The 12956-nt window shown below is 40.8% G+C and overlaps 2 protein-coding genes across 3 annotated transcripts in view; both read right to left on the bottom strand.

The window, feature by feature from the left end:
* Nucleotides 1-2182: 2182 nt before the first annotated feature.
* Nucleotides 2183-3743, bottom strand: nkx3-2 (NK3 homeobox 2). The gene is made up of 2 exons (XM_079480123.1): nucleotides 3213-3743; nucleotides 2183-3048 (listed from the first exon to the last, which is right to left on the bottom strand). Exons 1-2 carry the CDS (start codon nucleotides 3535-3537, stop codon nucleotides 2624-2626), a joined length of 750 nt encoding a protein of 249 aa, XP_079336249.1. The 5' UTR covers nucleotides 3538-3743; the 3' UTR covers nucleotides 2183-2623.
* A 6927-nt stretch (nucleotides 3744-10670) lies between these two features.
* The window catches only part of bod1l1 (biorientation of chromosomes in cell division 1-like 1), a 10859-nt gene continuing 8573 nt past the window's right edge, over nucleotides 10671-12956 (bottom strand). For both annotated transcript variants that reach the window (XM_079479341.1, XM_079479342.1), the window contains exons 15-24: nucleotides 12754-12853; nucleotides 12618-12673; nucleotides 12385-12436; nucleotides 12153-12205; nucleotides 11932-11995; nucleotides 11766-11827; nucleotides 11626-11692; nucleotides 11336-11441; nucleotides 11175-11249; nucleotides 10671-11091 (exon numbers count right to left, since the gene is read on the bottom strand). In XM_079479341.1, the coding sequence (XP_079335467.1) occupies nucleotides 10992-11091; nucleotides 11175-11249; nucleotides 11336-11441; nucleotides 11626-11692; nucleotides 11766-11827; nucleotides 11932-11995; nucleotides 12153-12205; nucleotides 12385-12436; nucleotides 12618-12673; nucleotides 12754-12853 (735 nt within the window). In that variant the 3' untranslated portion in view covers nucleotides 10671-10991. The remainder of the gene's footprint in view (nucleotides 11092-11174; nucleotides 11250-11335; nucleotides 11442-11625; nucleotides 11693-11765; nucleotides 11828-11931; nucleotides 11996-12152; nucleotides 12206-12384; nucleotides 12437-12617; nucleotides 12674-12753; nucleotides 12854-12956) is intronic.

The following is a 12956-nucleotide window of genomic DNA, read 5'->3' as shown; positions in this document are numbered from 1 at the left end:
GCGCGCGGGAAATGATTGCTCTGATTACGCGCCATTATGTGTGACAGGCGCGCTCTATTAGCGTGTATAAAGAAATTGTCCTTGACGTTCAAAATTTTACAGAAAATATACAGGCATTCACGACATAGTAAAAAAGCACTTATATAGGCCTACGGGGAAATTGCGAGAGTTGCAAATCCAGTGAAAACATCGTGGCGAGGGCCAACATGACAAATGACACAACACACATCACAACTGAACAGTTCATTAAACAGCTACGACACAGGTACAACACACACACACACACACACACACCTCACAACGAAACCAGAACCAGAAAGAGTTTGACAGCCTGATGTCACCTTTAGCCCTACAGTTCCTCAAAGAGCGTTATATTCTCTTTGGAAAAGCACCTGGCCATTTTTGTACAATTTAGAGAATCACTGAGGAAATGTTGCTTTTAAATGTGTGTGTGCGTGTGATCACTTCAATGCCAATAGCATTTTAAGTGGCAAAATGGATCTCCATCTGTGAATGATTTCCAGATCAGGTTTGAGACTGAAGCTTATGGCACACTGTTCTCTCTTTCTCTCTTTTTTCTTGGCCAGTATGGACATTTTCCCGGAAAGTTAAACCGTCTTCCTCACAGCATTTAAACTAAAGAATGTAGAACAGCAGAAAGCGAGGAGACGTGTTCATCCATCGAGATTAATGAGATTAATATTCTTCTAATGTCCCAGAAACACTCTTTAAAACCCTAAAAATCACGAGGAATAGAAATAGATCCTAAATAATGCATACGTAATCCATAGGCCTACTGTAAATCAGTCAGAACAGAAATGATTTTACCTGTTACCTTAACAAATTTACAAATATGACAAATCGTTGTGTAGATCTACTTTTTTAAGCATTGAGAAAACTGAATGTATATGTTGGCATTTGATGCGTGTCCGGATGGTATTTCCGTTTTTCAATTTAGTAGCTTTGATAAATCTGGTCTCTCTATGTGTATAAATGGCTGTGGTAGCAAACATTAAACAAATTAGAGAAATCAGTTATTATTTACTCTATATTTTTTGTTTAGTTCACAGGCAATTATATAATTGGCTACTGTAATGTTGCGCTGTGAACTTCTAGCAGACTGTCAGGTGTTCGCGCATTTCATCCCTACAGAGACGCGCACACGTGAACGCGCAGTCCACCATCCATCATTCCTGAGACTGAACGCGGATGTTCTGTGACCCACAGGTGAGGTTGTCCCTTTATCTTATTCACATTAGTTACAGGAGCATTTCAGTCCTGATACACGCACAGAAACAAACACGGTTTCTTTACCTGCTTGCCACAGGCCTCAAATGATGATGGTCTTCAGTCTTTCTCACTCTGCATGAGGTATGTTTTTATTTTTAGGAGATGTTTATGCAGGCTAATTATATTTTCTTTAATAATTCTGCATATTTAATTTGTTTCTGGCCGATTCTTAAGTAAAAATAGTAAAAAGATTAAACGTCTGCCACGGAGCTGTTATGAGATCAACAACACTCAAAGACACTTTCACAATACCCGCATAAAAAGCCAACATTAGACCAGGTCTTATGATAATTAAGCATATAACCGTTATGTTTGTATGAAAGCAAAACATTTGAGTTATGAGACGAAAGGAGTCCCGCGCATAAATCAATCCCGAGACGAAACATCACAAATCTCAGTCTCAGTTTTATTAATACTTAAATATTACTAACGTTTGATATAGTTAGTTGTTTGTTATATTTAACATTTCCCTTTATGGCTGTAAGTCTATTTATTGATGTGTAAATAAATCATTTCATGAGTGTTTCTCACATTTCCTGTCACCGTGTTTTCAAAAAGCAAGAGAAATTACAAACTCTTCAGTGACGAGCAATTTAAAATAAAGATGCTTCTTAATAAACTTCTCACGATGTTAAGCTTGAATTTAGCAGTGCAGGACGTTTGGTTTCAAACAACGCATTTTTAGGCCTTAACAAACCGCAAATAATATATATATTTTTTATTCTTTTATGATAAAGTATACTAGAATTTAGTTTTATAGTTGTATACAATAATATAAATTCATCTTTACTTGCTGAGGGTTCATGTCACGGCTCATTAATTTTTACGCTTTTACATCGCCGAAGGTTAAAAACGACATGCTTTATAAATCAATAAAACGTAAGAAAACATTATGGTTTATACCTTTTTAATATTTTCAACAACAACAAAAAACATGTTACACAAATACGAAAACAAGTATAGTTAAATGGTTTGAATTTCACGGCTCGCTTATAAAGGAGTTTACAAACCTTCATATCATTATTTTCCTCTGGTTTTAAGCTGCGCTGAATCTTGCATAATGGGGGAAAAGTGCCCGTCTTGCGTTACCTTAAAACTCGTCTTAACGACATCAAGTGCTGTTTTCCAACAAGAAGAAAGATTTTTTTATTTAAAAAAGGCGAAATAACAAACCTTCCATACAACCTGAAATAAATTCCTAAAAGTGTTTGTTAAACTGACATCAGTCCCTGGATGATCGAGGGTTTTCTGTAAACAAATCTCCTGTGTGCTCTGTGTTTTCCGAAAGAGTCATCAAATGTTCATAGAATAAATATGAGCGCGTGCTCAACAGTCACTGGTTTCCAGTACAGGAGTTCAGGCTCCACGCGGGCAGGCAGTACGTGTACGGGTAATAATACGAGGGCTGCAGCGCGAGCAGCGGGGGTCGCAGCAGTTCTCCGGGAGTGTACTGCCTCCGGTCGTCACGCACCAGAACTTTCACGGCCACTTTCTTCGCCGCCGGGGCCGAGGCCATCAGATCCGCCGCCATCTGACGCCGTTTGGTTTTGTAGCGTCGGTTCTGGAACCAGATCTTGACCTGCGTCTCGGTGAGTTTGAGGGAGGCCGCGAGGTCCGCGCGCTCCGGTCCGGATAAATACCGCTGATGATTGAAGCGCCGCTCGAGCTCGAACACCTGCGCGTGCGAGAAGGCAGCGCGGGAGCGTTTCTTCCGCTGCTTAGGCTGATCGCCGCTTTTCTCCTCCGTCGTGTTGGAATCTGTAACGCAAACAGGTTATTAGAGTTCACATCTTTAATCGGATCAACTGTTTTTCCTCTTTCTTGGGCTTGATAACGTTTTCGTTGTTCGTGTATGAGACCCCTGAGCTCAAACATAACGGAAAGTCTTGTCGTGCGTTACTCGTAAGTTGTGCGTTACTCACCGGACACGCAGTCGCTCAGGCCTTTGGCGTGATCCGCCGCCGTGGACTCGTGGTCCGTTTCGTCCGCTAAATCTGCGTCTTTCTCGCTCTTCGGGTCGCGTTGGTGTCGTTTGGTGTCGTTATCGTCACTCAGTCCGGAGTCTGAATCATAATTTTTCTGGTCTCGCGCGTCACTTCGCTCAGCTCCGTCCATCTCATCGAAGATTTTCCAGCACGCCGTTTTGGAGAAGCACACGTCCAGATCCTTCAGATGGCGAGACTCTTCGGTTCGGTTCAGAATGGCTTGAATGGAGAACGGCATCAGAGAGTTACCGCGCACAGCCATTATAAGCAGCGAAGTCACTTCTCATCAAAGCCGAACGGAGTCGAACGGTCCAGATCCGGATCACATGCAGACTGAGCCCCGCGGCGACAGTTTGGTCGCATCGCGCCCCGCGTGCCGTACAGCCGGTTTTTGCGGATGCGCATCCACGTCGCCAGAGTGCGCGTATGAGTGAATACACAGAGCTACTATCCACTTCACCTGCGGCCCACGCTGACCTCACCTCGCCTTCCCATTGGCCAATCGGGAAGCCTAGCCGCCTTGTGATTGGACGTCGATAACTTGCACATATTTACAGCGTGTCTGAACACCCGAACGTCTCACCTCTTAACCCTTCTACACCCGAGAGAAGCCAGAAGAGATCAGGTACCGTTTCAATCGACACTGTAAACTAAAGACGAGCGCATAAAAGTGCACAGCGCGCGCACAAAAGCATCTGTCACGTCATGTTTGGTTAAAGCTGCACAGACTGATAATGAATTTTATTTTACATTTAGTTGAATCATATTATAGTAATTGATTAAAGATCTCTCTGGAGCTGCAGGACTATTTCCATATCAGTATTATTAAACTCAGCTTTATTGATTCGTCTGAGAAGGATTTTTACTTTCATTGTGCTTTAATTTAAAGGAGACTTTTTTAAAACTTTAAAAACAAAAAACAAAGCCTAAAAACGGCAAAATATACATAAACATGTAAACTCATACTATGCAAATAATAAATTGATAATTCGCATTGCTAAAATATTCTGGTATTATTTTATGATGTTTTTTTTATTTCTGTTTTGCTAGATTTACTTAAATAAAATTGCTAAACTGCGTACAAGCTTCTAATCGTGATTCTTATATTCGATGATATAAACGCTGCCAGGAACAAGGAAAAACATTTACTGTTCATTTATTATTAAGGTCAATTATAAATGATTTTAATTTGGTTATTCGGCTAATTTAGCGCTGAAAGAAAATAATCACATGGAAAGGAAAAAAATGTAGATTCATAAAAAAGAATAAATCGGATTGCTAAGGCCACCTTACGTGGAGCTGTAAATCGGGCCTTTACATCTTTAGAAATGCGCGAGTTTATTCTCTCTAATCGCACATTTCATTTTCTTCACATGTTGTTTTAAAAAATATGGTTTAAGTCAGATGTTACCAGTAAAACACATTTCTTGTCTTACCGTCCTAACAGAAAACACAGGCCTACTGATTTTATATTGAGTCTTATTTCAGCAAATAACAGAACAAAACAGTTGCATTTACAAATATTTACATGAGTTGATACTAGTTAGTTAACTAGTCTATTTATCTAAACCAGCTAAATCGAGAAATTCAGAAACTGATGCCCTTCTGAAAAATAGCCGTGAGTTTACTACAGTTTAACCATAATCGTAATCATATAAATACAATCAATAGGCTGCAAAACAACAAGACCATTGTTGATTGAAAATGAGAAGACATGTTTACTCTTGTGTAGAAATGTATTTCATGCTTACGACACTCGTGAAGGTTTGTAGGGAGTAAACACGAGGATTAGCGATGTTCTCTTATTTCTGCTAAACTTACTGAAATAACGTCATTCACGCGCGCGCGGCTCTCCCTCCATCTAGCGGCCACGCGCCTCACTCACGCGCTTTAGGAAATGTGTTCGATAAATGATATATAAAAATCAGACATGAATATATAGACAAAGCTGTGCCCGTGACAGATGTTCATGTTTAAAACGAGATGCAGAAGATCGATCGTGGGCGTGCACGAGGTATAAACTGCGTGTGCACGCGGAGGAATGATTAAAGCGTGAACGCGTCAGACGCAATAAACTTCACATAAGCAGTTGGTTCCAGCAGCGTCTCTTTTAATACAAATGCGCGAGATCTGCGACACACGTGCATTAGACAACATGCTTTAATAAAATAATCATCTATGTAGCCTGTACTGTATATACACGAGAGTAACATGCGCGCGCACACACAGCAGGAAAGTATGAAAGTGTCTGTAGAGAAATGAGGGCTCACACAGGAATTCCTGGAAAAAATGTTTCTGATGAATAAATTGCAGTTTCTCAGCATGTCCTGTAAGATGTGAAAGAGTGAATAGCAGATGACAACATCCTCTCTCTCTCTCTCTCTCTCTCTCTCTCTCTCTCTCTCTCTCTGTGTGTCTCTCTCTCTCTCTCTCTCTCTCTCTCTCTCTCTCTCTCTCTCAAGCTGAAACACACTGATCATGGCAGATAAAAGTCCTGCGCAGGGATTTAAAGCTCTGTGAAGTCCAGATGTTACAGACTGTGACCCTCATTGATCCTGACAGAGTTTCCTTCCCAATTGTCTCACAACACAAGAGGGTCAATGTTTGTTTCCATGGCACCCACAGAGATCAGACTCACTTACAGAGATCAGACTCACATACAGTACAGAGATCAGACTCACTTACAGTACAGAGATCAGACTCACCCACAGAGCTCAGACTCTACAGTACTGAGATCAGACTCTACAGTACCGAGATCAGACTCACATAGAGACCAGACTCACCTACAGTATAGAGACTCCCTCACAGAGATCAGAATTAACTACAGTACAGAGACCAGACCCACCCACAGAGATCAGACTCTACAGTTCAGAGATCAGACTCACATACAGAGATCAGACTCACATACAGAGATCAGACTCTACAGTACAGAGATTAGAGTCACATACAGTACAGAGTTCAGACTCTACAGTTCAGAGATCAGACTCTACAGTACCGAGATCAGACTCACATACAGAGACCAGACTCTACAGTACAGAGATCAGACTCACCTACAGTATAGAGACTCCCTCACAGAGATCAGAATTAACTACATTACAGAGATCAGACCCACCCACAGAGATCAGAATCTAAAGTGCATTGGTCAGATTCATATACAGTACAGACATCAGACTAAACTACACAATAGAAATCAGATCATTTGCTAATTCAACTGACCAACTGAAAAACATTATCACATGCTACTTTGTTTGTAATGAATGTAACTTAATTCTAAACAATGTTTTATTCCTGGAAAAAAACAAAATATAACCAGCTTAAAGCCAGAGACCGAAAAACAGGCCAGAGCAGTGGAACAATCATCTCTCTGAATCAAAAACGGTCTGTTATTATAACAAAATACTTGATCTTGACTAGAGACAGTGTGGGAATCATACGGAGACTTCATAGAGCAAGAATATATCGCCACCTTGTGGACAAGACACACGAGTGTTGTTTAAGAAATGACTTGTGTGAAGTGAACAGCTGAATGGAACATCTAAAAATATCACATTTAACCTTTTACCAGAACAAATGACAAAACACACACAACTGTTTCCAGACTCAATAGAATTAAAGTGACCGGTGAAAACCCAGCCAGTCACTGTTTTTCTACATACAATAACCCTACATAATGTAAAGCATATTATATGAATATCTTTAACATTGACTCAGATTTAATGAATAATAAGCACCAGGGGCGAAACACGCACCCATTTTCTTTACGGTGGCACAGTGTGCACAACACACAGAAACATGTCATATACAAATACATACACTTAAAGCAATATTATAGAGAATATCTCTTAAGTGTATTCAAAACATTGCACAAATCTGATCTGATTGATACATGATTCTCTTCCCAGTCAAAATAAATTACATTTTTAAGGTAAATGCATCAGTCTGGTGTGTTTTGTTTATCTTGTATACAATTTTGTGCCGTAGTAGTTAAAGAGTCACTGTTTGCATACAAATGAACATAGAGCACAAAAGGAAAAGAAAAATGAAGCAAAATGGTGATCCTTTGTTATACCTATAATACAGATGTATTACCCATTAGGAAATTCCTTCCATTATGAAACAAAAATATATAATGCAATATATTATATCTTAATATTACATATTGCATCTTAATATTTGAAAAGTGTAAATTGTCTATGTATTATTTAAAATATTATTTTAACTAATGTACTACTCTATTTATTTCCAAATCTATATTCAATTATTTAATACATTATTGATGGTTTATTTGGAGGAAAATATATTTTCTGTTAGAGTATTGTCAGTCGTTGCACCCTGAAATTGACCTGTAACATAAAAGTGATTGACTCTAAACGATGCTGCCTGTATGCCAACTGCCCAGAAGTGTGTTCGACTGCGCAGACAAAACCAACGTATCGCCGGAACCATTTAGAGCATCTGGAGCAGATGCTGATGACATCATTATCCAGCGCGGTTGCTTCTGTCTCCGGATTGATAAATGTTGAGCTCCTGTACGTGATCAAAACGGCGAAAATCTCCAAAAGAGGACGATGGTGCAGCTCAGAACTGATACCGTGTCTTCTATAGAATCGTGTAACTGATAAGTAGATGTCTAACTCGTCATTTGGAGGTTGGTTGAGTGGGCATGACGCCTCATGACGCCTTCCGAACACGTGAATCATTGCGTCACAAACTAAATAAATGTAATTGTGTTTTATACAACAAGGAAAGTTTACAGATGATATTTCGTGACCTCTTTCATTGACAATTTCCACAACATGGTTCATAAAGTAGATTATATAATTACATGATTCTACAGACATTGTTTTATATTTTTGTTTTCCAGTGTGTAGATATACTAACAGTTTTTTCCGAATTTCTCTATCAATGTATTTTATCATTAGGCCTACTATATATATATATATATATATATATATATATATATATATATATGTGGATATATCTTAGATCAGGGGTTCCCCGAAACCCGAACCTTCCGAATGCCCGGAGGAACAAGACTGCAGATGGATGTAGGACATCTTCTTTGGCCGCGAGGTCCCGCGCACGCGCAGTGCTGTTTTACTTTAGTCTCCAACTGCAGCCCTTTCTCTTTCAGGCCGGAATATATATTCATATATTATATATATACTATTTATTGAATATGTACGTTACATTTCATTCACATTTGAATGAAGTTGGAAATTGTTGTTCTTTGTCGTTTTTTAGTATTGTAACCGACACACATGATTACAAAATAAAATCACTGTTACAGTTTCTTTCTGCAGACAGTTCGACGAATATTAAGATACCGTGTTGTTAACAGGCTTTGCGATGAAGTTCCTGTGTGTATTTGTCGATTATAATTCTGTAACATTTATTGTTTGTGATACTTTGGTACTTTAGTTTTAAAACTGACTTTGTAAAAGTTAATACGTGTCATGCATTTTTCATTAGTTTCCACAGTCCAGTATATTTCATTATACACATGACTCAAAACATATATTATGATGAGAATAAAACATAAACTGTATATTTGAACAGTATTCATCATTTGCCAATTATACTTCTGTTTTACTCTGTTGATTTTTTGTACTGTTCATTTATTCATAACAAAGGATATGTGCCATTAAATGTCTATATTCCATCTCTTCATTACGAAAGTATTTGTTATAAAACCAACATATAAAGTAAACAGGGATCAAAGTGAATATCAATAATATTCAGATGTTGTACTTTTAGTATTTCAGGTGTTGTGTCATTTATTATTATATTGTATGCTGAACATATCATATTAAAGTGCATACAAAAATAGCTCGTCTTGCATCTGACAAAAGAACATTAAACCACAGAACTGTAGGCAAAATGACTAAAAAGACCAGACCCTTCTCCTCCTTTACTTCAGGTCTAAAACAGGTGATCTGGCATGTTGATCATAAAAAGTCTGTTTGTCTTTCAAACTGTAATTTCAAAAGTGTCTGTCTGTCTGTCTCTCTCTCTCTCTGTCTGCGTCTGTCTCTCTCCCTCTCTCTGTGTGTCTCTCTCGCTCACTCTCTCTGTGTCTCTCTCTCTCTCTCTCTCTCTCTCTCTCTCTGCGTCTGTCTCTCTCCCTCACGGTCTCTCTGTCTCTCTCTCTCTCTCTCTGCGTCTGTCTCTCTCCCTCACGGTCTCTCTCTCTCTCTGTGTGTCTCTCTCACTCACTCTCTCTGTGTGTCTCTCTCACTCTCTCTCTGTGTGTCTCTCTCACTCTCTCTCTGTGTGTCTCTCTCACTCTCTCTGTGTGTCTCTCTCACTCTCTCTGTGTGTCTCTCTCTCTCTCTCTCTCTCTCGCTCACTCTCTCTGTGTGTCTCTCTCGCTCACTCTCTCTGTGTGTCTCTCTCGCTCACTCTCTCTGTGTGTCTCTCTCGCTCTCTCTCTGTGTGTCTCTCTCTCTGTGTCTCTCTCTCTCTGTCTCTCTGTCTCTCTCTCTCTCTCTCTGTCTCTCTCTCTCTCTCTCTCACTCTCTCTCTGTGTGTCTCTCTCACTCTCTCTGTGTGTCTCTCTCACTCTCTCTGTGTGTCTCTCTCTCTCTCTCTCTCTCTCTCTCTCTCGCTCACTCTCTCTGTGTGTCTCTCTCGCTCACTCTCTCTGTGTGTCTCTCTCGCTCACTCTCTCTGTGTGTCTCTCTCGCTCTCTCTCTGTGTGTCTCTCTCTCTGTGTCTCTCTCTCTCTGTCTCTGTCTCTCTCTCTCTCTCTCTGTCTCTGTCTCTCTCACTCTCTCTCTGTGTGTCTCTCTCACTCTCTCTGTGTGTCTCTCTCACTCTCTCTGTGTGTCTCTCTCTCTCTCTCTCTCTCTCTCTCTCTCTCTCGCTCACTCTCTCTGTGTGTCTCTCTCGCTCACTCTCTCTGTGTGTCTCTCTCGCTCACTCTCTCTGTGTGTCTCTCTCGCTCTCTCTCTGTGTGTCTCTCTCTCTGTGTCTCTCTCTCTCTGTCTCTGTCTCTCTCTCTCTCTCTCTCTCTCTCTCTCTCTCTCTCTGCCTCTTTCTCTCTCTCTGTCTCTCTCTGTGAGTCTCTTTCTCTCTCACTCTGTGTGTCTCTCTCTCTCTCTCTCACTCTCTCTGTGAGTCACTCTCTCTGTGAGTCTCTCTCACTCTGTGAGTCTCTCTCTCTCTGTGAGTCTCTCTCTCTCTCTCTCTCTCTCTCTCTCTCTCACTCTGTGTGTCTCTCTCTCACTCTCTGTCTCTCTCTCACACGCTCTCTCTGAATCACTCTCTCTGTGTCTGTCTGTCTGTCTGTCTCTCTCTCTCTCTGTGTCTCTCTCTGGGTTCAGAATGCGCGTAAGAAATTCCCAAAGTGCACTTTGTAATGGTTTTAATGAAGAAAAGAAAACAAGAATCAGCTTCAGGATCAATATTGGAATTTATAGTAAAAGGTTAAAATATAAAATAAACATTAATTCTCATGACATTCACAGAATGAGCATCACACACACACACACATACGTACACACACCTGACAGACTTAACGCAGCACTACGGTATAAAACTATCTGCCTGTTCTGATCTCACAAACAACACTGTCACAACGCAACACTTTGTGTCTTTAATGAGCTAATATGACCATTAAAAGGTCTTGTATGTACACACCCTCTCAGAACATCAGAGCTTCAGCGGCTTCCTGACCTTAAAAACACTAGTTAGTGTGGATTTGATATGATTGAGTCATCGCTTGACTCTTTTTGAAGGCGGATCTTCAGATTTTTGTCCCCCGCGAGTGCGAGAAACTGGTGGACTCGTCTCCCGCTTACGTCCCCTCACCGACCTGCGAGAGACAATCATTCTCTGTTTAATTACAGCGCAACTCATGAAAGAAAACAAGAGAAAGAGAGAGATAGAGCGACAGACCGTGTGTTCGGAGACATCTCTTCTTTACCACCGAGTTTACTCAGAGCTCGAGTGGACGGTTTAGTCGGTTTATTTCTGAAAAGAAGTGAACGTGAAGCTGTTGATATTTACTGATGAACACGTGTTCGTGTTTGGAGCTCAGGTCAGAAAAGAAACGTTACCTCTCTGCCTCCAGACGAGATGCCGCACGAGTCGTTGCTCTTGATGTCGTCTCCTCTTCATCGTCCTCTTTCTCACCTGCATCTCCTTTCTCAGCTGCTCCAGGATCTGTGAATGATAACACGGTGTAAATTAACCACCAGACAAACATCTAGACAACAAAATGTCTAAATGTCAGCTTTGAAATAAAACACAATTATTATTTATAACTTTATTTTTACTACTGGTAAGAAGGATATTGAGACACAGGTTATTATTATCAAATGATTTAAGAGTCTCTCTGTCGTCATACCGGAGTCGTCTGTAGGGCAGGAGGTTTTGCTGGTTTTTCTACGTCGGGGGGGCTTCCTCTGAGCTTCCTGAACACACACACACATGAGACTCATTCAGTCACATGATTTCAGTGTCAGCCACATACAGCAATGTACTCACAGATACGTCTTCCTCATCTTTCCTCTCTTCCTCTTCATCACTCACTTCCTGTGATGCACTTCCTGTAGAAACACAAATACTCATTAGGGGTAAGCCTAGTACCAAATATTACTGTGTTACCTCAAAGCTACACACACACACATTAACTCTGTGTGTTTGTTCTCACCTCCATCTCGTCTCTGTTTGGCAGATTTTTTTGGCTCTTCCTCAATCTCATAGGCTGCAAAGTTCTGGAGACACAGTAAACAAAAAACTATTAAACACACAAACACAATAAAGATACACACACACACACACACACAAACACAATAAAGATACACACACACACACACAAACACAATAAAGATACACACACACACACACACAGTCAGAGACAGACAGACTCACTGTAGAAGAAGCGGAGATCTCGTCTGATCTCTTGCGTTTCATCACAGGTTTCACTGGAGAGAAATGTGTTGATTTTAACACAGATTGAACGAGTTTATTGTAATAAATGTTCAACAGTGCAAAGATTTGTCAGGTGTGAGTTAAAGCTATAAACCCCAAAGATGAATAAGGGTTTGGTGATAAGAGTTAGCATAACGCTTGCGTGTCATGCAGGTGCGATGTGATTGGTCACCTGCGGACACGTCTTTGATCTGTGCTGCGGAGCGTCTACTCCTGCGACCCTCCTGTACACAAACCAGCATCAATAACACACATACACACACACGTTTTCCATAGACGTTGATCCTGAATAAATTGTATATTCTATCACCTTCACCTAACTCAACCCCAAAAACCCTTTTTCAGATCAACATCTCTCAGTCAAGTGTGTGCTTTTACTATCATTGTGGGGACATTTGGACACACCTCTTGTAGCTCCTCCTCTCCTACGGACTCTGTCTCTTTTGGCTGTGAAGAGGATGCTGAGGGGATGAACAGTTAAGCATCAGCGCACATGTGAGGAGTGATCAGTGCATGGTATGAGTCAGAGAGAGATGCTCACGTGTGTCGCGCTGCGGTGCGTCAGACAGTCGGGAGGATCTTCCTCTGCGTGGAGTTCTGCTCACTCCTGACTCTTCATCATCTTCATCTTCATCAGTGCACTGACAAGACACATCACACACATCAACAGGCTGACACTGAGAGAGAGAGAGACAGACCAGACAGACAGACAGAGAGAGAGAGAGAGAGAAACACAGAGAGCGA

The sequence above is a fragment of the Barbatula barbatula genome (genome assembly GCF_947034865.1).
Source record: "Barbatula barbatula genome assembly, chromosome: 18".
Lineage (NCBI taxonomy): Eukaryota > Metazoa > Chordata > Actinopteri > Cypriniformes > Nemacheilidae > Barbatula > Barbatula barbatula.
The sequence above is the reverse complement of the archived record's forward strand: the minus strand, read 5'-3'. Positions and strand labels throughout refer to the sequence as shown.

Bases quoted from the DNA above. Each gene is read 5' to 3' on its own strand.
- nkx3-2 (XM_079480123.1), bottom strand. From the start codon at position 3,537: ATGGCTGTGCGCGGTAACTCTCTGATGCCGTTCTCCATTCAAGCCATT. The intron at 3,049-3,212 runs GTGAGTAACGCA...TTTGCGTTACAG, and splicing joins CCTGAGCGACTGCGTGTCCG to ATTCCAACACGACGGAGGAG.